The 4,162-nt window shown below is 29.2% G+C and overlaps 1 protein-coding gene across 1 annotated transcript in view; it reads right to left on the reverse strand.

Moving 5' to 3' along the window:
- The window catches only part of LOC105458049 (alpha-tocopherol transfer protein-like), an 11,383-nt gene that overhangs the window by 461 nt on the left and 6,760 nt on the right, over nucleotides 1-4,162 (reverse strand). The window contains exons 2-4 of the mRNA XM_011703088.1: nucleotides 2,636-2,976; nucleotides 896-1,024; nucleotides 390-624 (exon numbers count right to left, since the gene is read on the reverse strand). Coding sequence (XP_011701390.1) covers nucleotides 390-624; nucleotides 896-1,024; nucleotides 2,636-2,976 — 705 coding nt within the window. The remainder of the gene's footprint in view (nucleotides 1-389; nucleotides 625-895; nucleotides 1,025-2,635; nucleotides 2,977-4,162) is intronic.

Consider the following 4,162-nt stretch of genomic DNA (forward strand, 5'->3'; position numbering starts at 1 on the left):
TTGCTGTGTGTGTGTGTGTGTGTGTGTGTGTGTGTGTGTGTGTGTGTGTGTGTGTGTGTGTTACAATTTTAAACTTTTATAACTTTTATTCTCTATATGATAAATTTAATTTGTAAAAAATATTAGAATTGAATTTAATAAAGTTTAGTTTGTATTAAAAGTGATTTATATAAAAATATTTCTAACAAATTATTCAAAAAGAGTTGGATTGATCTAAGAATAAATTAATGCAAAAATAAATAAATAACGCAAAAGTTTTTCTTATAATTTTTTATACGATTTTTCAAAATTCTCGTATGCTTTTATAATTTTTTAGAAAATGTTTTTTTATATACACACACATATATATATTTCTTTTTTTTATCGATTTATTTTCGATATATATCTACCTCTAATCTTGTCTTCGTAAGAAAATGCTACTGGATACCAATCGGCACCGCTATAATCTATTTCTGGCAATTCACCATCATAGTTTTTCGGCAAATGACTCGGTGGGATGTGAGTGTGGAGGGAAGACATCTTGGAGCCATGGAAGAACATGCGTGTCCTCAATTTCTCTTTCACAAATGGTTTAATCATTTGCCACACCATATTAAACAACCACGGTTGTTTGACAAAATGCACCTAAGGAATATTGAATATAATTAAAATATGTAACATATTTATATAATTAGAAATATTTAATGATTTGATTTATATAATATTTACGTAATAATTGATTTTTTCCAGAATATAAAATGGTTACTATTACATATGAACTAGAAATAAAAAGCAATGATACTTATTCTCAATATTTGATCCATGTTACAAGATTTTAAAAGTATGTAACTCCTTCTATTCTCAAAACAATTTTTTTAAACTGATTTTACATATAATTTTATATGATATTAATTACCGCCTTTAAACGCATTGGCATTGCTTCTTGAATAAAAGTAAGGAGTCTCATGCTCCAGGCTGGCGACAGTCCTGTGACTTGTTTCATGGATAGTCCGTCAAAATCCATTATGACCACGGAACCATATATCTGAAAAAGAATAAGCACTTGTAATTAAATAATTAATAAAACTAAAATGTTGATTAAATATATACTTCCGATTATTCTACAGATTATTTAATAATTCCGACATATCTAATTTTTATAAGAAAAGATTTAATGCTATCTCGTTTTTCTTCTCTCTCTCTCTCTCTCTCTCTTCCTCTCGCTTCTCTCTTTCTGTCTTACATTGACATTAGATTATTCATCGGATCTCTTATCAATCGAGCAAAGTGCAATCATGCCTGATTCGCGCTTACATCCGGCCGTCAAAATTAGGTCGAATACTATAACTTCATTAAAATTAAAATAGTTACTAGTTAAATTAAATTAGGACACACAAATAACTTTTGTGTGTGTGTGTGTGTAAAATTTAATAATTTAACTGCTAATCCGTATACAATCTATATATCTATAAGCGTTTGCGGTTGTTATACATGCATATATCTAGCATCATCATATTTCGACTGTGATTTAAATATAAATATTGTATTATATACTGAAGATCCAATGTTCGGAAACGTTTGTTATAACGAAATAATAATCCAAAAATGAATTTAACATTTTGGCTCATATAGCTCCTTTATGTTAATTTGAATTTTAAATCATCTGAGTTATTTATAACTGAAATTTTATTAACTAATTATTGACCAAAATTATCTTTGTTAATTTCGGTTAATAATTTAACAATTCTAATGACAAATAATCAACGTTGTTAAATATTTTTTGCTTCTTCTGGCATTGATTGCAAAAGTTTAAATTTCCTTTTTGCATAGTCAAGGCAATGGAATTTTGCTGATCGTGAGTTATCGCGCATTCAATTCGATGATTATACACACGTGTCACACGTACATATCCACAGCATTAATTCATTCTCTTGTAATACACAAGGATTTGTATGCGAGACTTGTACATGCAAAAATTAAAAACAGAATATCTAATTTAAACTTTTCCATCACATTTTCTTAATATTGTAATACATTACTTAATATCTCAAATATTTAATTTAAATTTCCTTCACATTTCTTTACATATTGGAAAGTATTGCTTAATACCTGAAACTAATTTAATTCCTGCATGTATATGAGGACAAGCTACGTCAAATTATGATACTTCAAATAAAAAAATAAAATAAAGTCTAAATATACGAGCAAAGATTGGATAATAAAATAATATAATATATTCTTTATTAATCTATAAAGTTGACAAGATGAAATGTTTTGGTTTACCTAGCCATCTTCAGCTATCTCAATAATAATTTACATACAAAGTACGAAACGTAGGTCAATTACAGAGAACAGAGGCACATCTTGCGTTTATTACAGAATGTTATGTATGTAAAATGAGTAAAAGCAATAATTAATATATATTAAAATAGTTATAGATCGAGGTCAAATAATAAAAGAATGCGGAGCAGATTCATTATCGCCATACGAGAATGGGCAGAGTCAACTAAGGTGAAGCATTCCAACCGATGTGAACGGCCGAATTAATCAGAAATGTATTGTGAAAGTGAGCGGATTGCAGATCGGCTTATTCAGATAGACGACTACTATCGTATTCATTGAGGTTGAAACGTAAAATAATATTTGATTCATATACCTGCGTTTCCGGTTCTTGAAGGGCCAGCTGGTGTATCAAGTAGAAAAGCCGGAAAATTTGGTCGGAGTTGACTTTCGATGGATCCCAGGTTTTGCCGGCATTCACAACCATCACCCTGCGATTTTTGTGATCTAGGTTTGTAAACACATTGACGACATTGTACTTGGTGAAGGCCTCTTTCTCGTCGCTCGGCAATAGATTGTGCAGCAGGGCTGCCTGCTTCACTTTGAAGTCCGCGACGCGTCTCATCAGCGCCAACGCACTCTCTGGATAAAATTTGCACGGCCGGAGATAGATCATAAGGAAATCATCGTCGGTGGGATAATAAATCGTTTTGTCCTCTAAAAACAGAAAAATTCGTAGTTTTACTTATTTTAATAATATTGATGGTAATGTTTTAATGGTAAAATTTTTTTAATGGAATAATATGATTTTTTCTAATGAATATAATTCCTCTAATTATTCTACATATAAAGTATTAAAATTATCGAAAAATCAGTGTTTTACGAGATATTTTATATTTTATCTTGACATATATATTTCGACATAAAATATCTCTATTTTTATGCACAGAATAATGAGATGAATTGATTGATGTAAAGAAAACACACAGTTACTTTGCAAAAAATATGTAAAATTGCTTTTTTAAAGCAACTGTATATGTTTCCTTTACACTAATCAATTCATCTCATTATTCTGTGTATATTAAGATACAATTATCAAGAAATTAATAGTTAACGAGATGTTTCATGTTGAAATATGATAAATTAATAAATATCTTATAAAGTGTTGATTTATCATATTTTATGTCGAAGTATAATAAATTATTAATTATCTGATAGTGTTGATTTTTCTATAACTGTACCTCAATACTTTTATATACAGATTAGAGAAATCATATTATTTAAAAAAATCATGCCATTCCATTTAAAAAAATAGAGGATCCTCCATGTGATCTTGAAAAATCGATTTTTTTGTAAAATTGATTTTATCATTATGTCTTTCCCTTCATATCCTATAACTTAATTTTGTCTGAAACATTTTTTCGTATCTCCCATATTTTTTGAGATATTTGCCTAAGGAAAATGGGACTGTATACAAAAGTATCTATATACAGGTATTTATATATTATAAAAATATATATGTATATTTTATATACTTATTATATATATATATATATATACATATATATACACATAAATATGTATATAGATATAATATAACATTATACCATATTTCTTTTATGTATTGTATTGTACTCTAGAATTGTATTTTAGTCTATTGCCTGTGCGTGTGGCTATGTAGCGCGAGATCAGAGTTATTCTATTCGTTAGTCTTGTGCTAGGATGATGTCCGAATAATAAGTATTTCAGTTTTGAGGAGTATTGAGACTAAATTCACTTTATTCGAATGTACAGTATAGAATCAGCACGTCTGATCGCGTCGGAGTGTTTCGACCGAATCCGTTCCTTTTGTCCATCGCGCGGTCGCTAAACCTCTCTCGTCTCTTCCGCTTTGCTGTTTTCC

This window comes from Wasmannia auropunctata, unplaced genomic scaffold (genome assembly GCF_000956235.1).
Source record: "Wasmannia auropunctata unplaced genomic scaffold, wasmannia.A_1.0 LD334722.1, whole genome shotgun sequence".
Classification (NCBI taxonomy): Eukaryota; Metazoa; Arthropoda; class Insecta; order Hymenoptera; family Formicidae; genus Wasmannia; species Wasmannia auropunctata.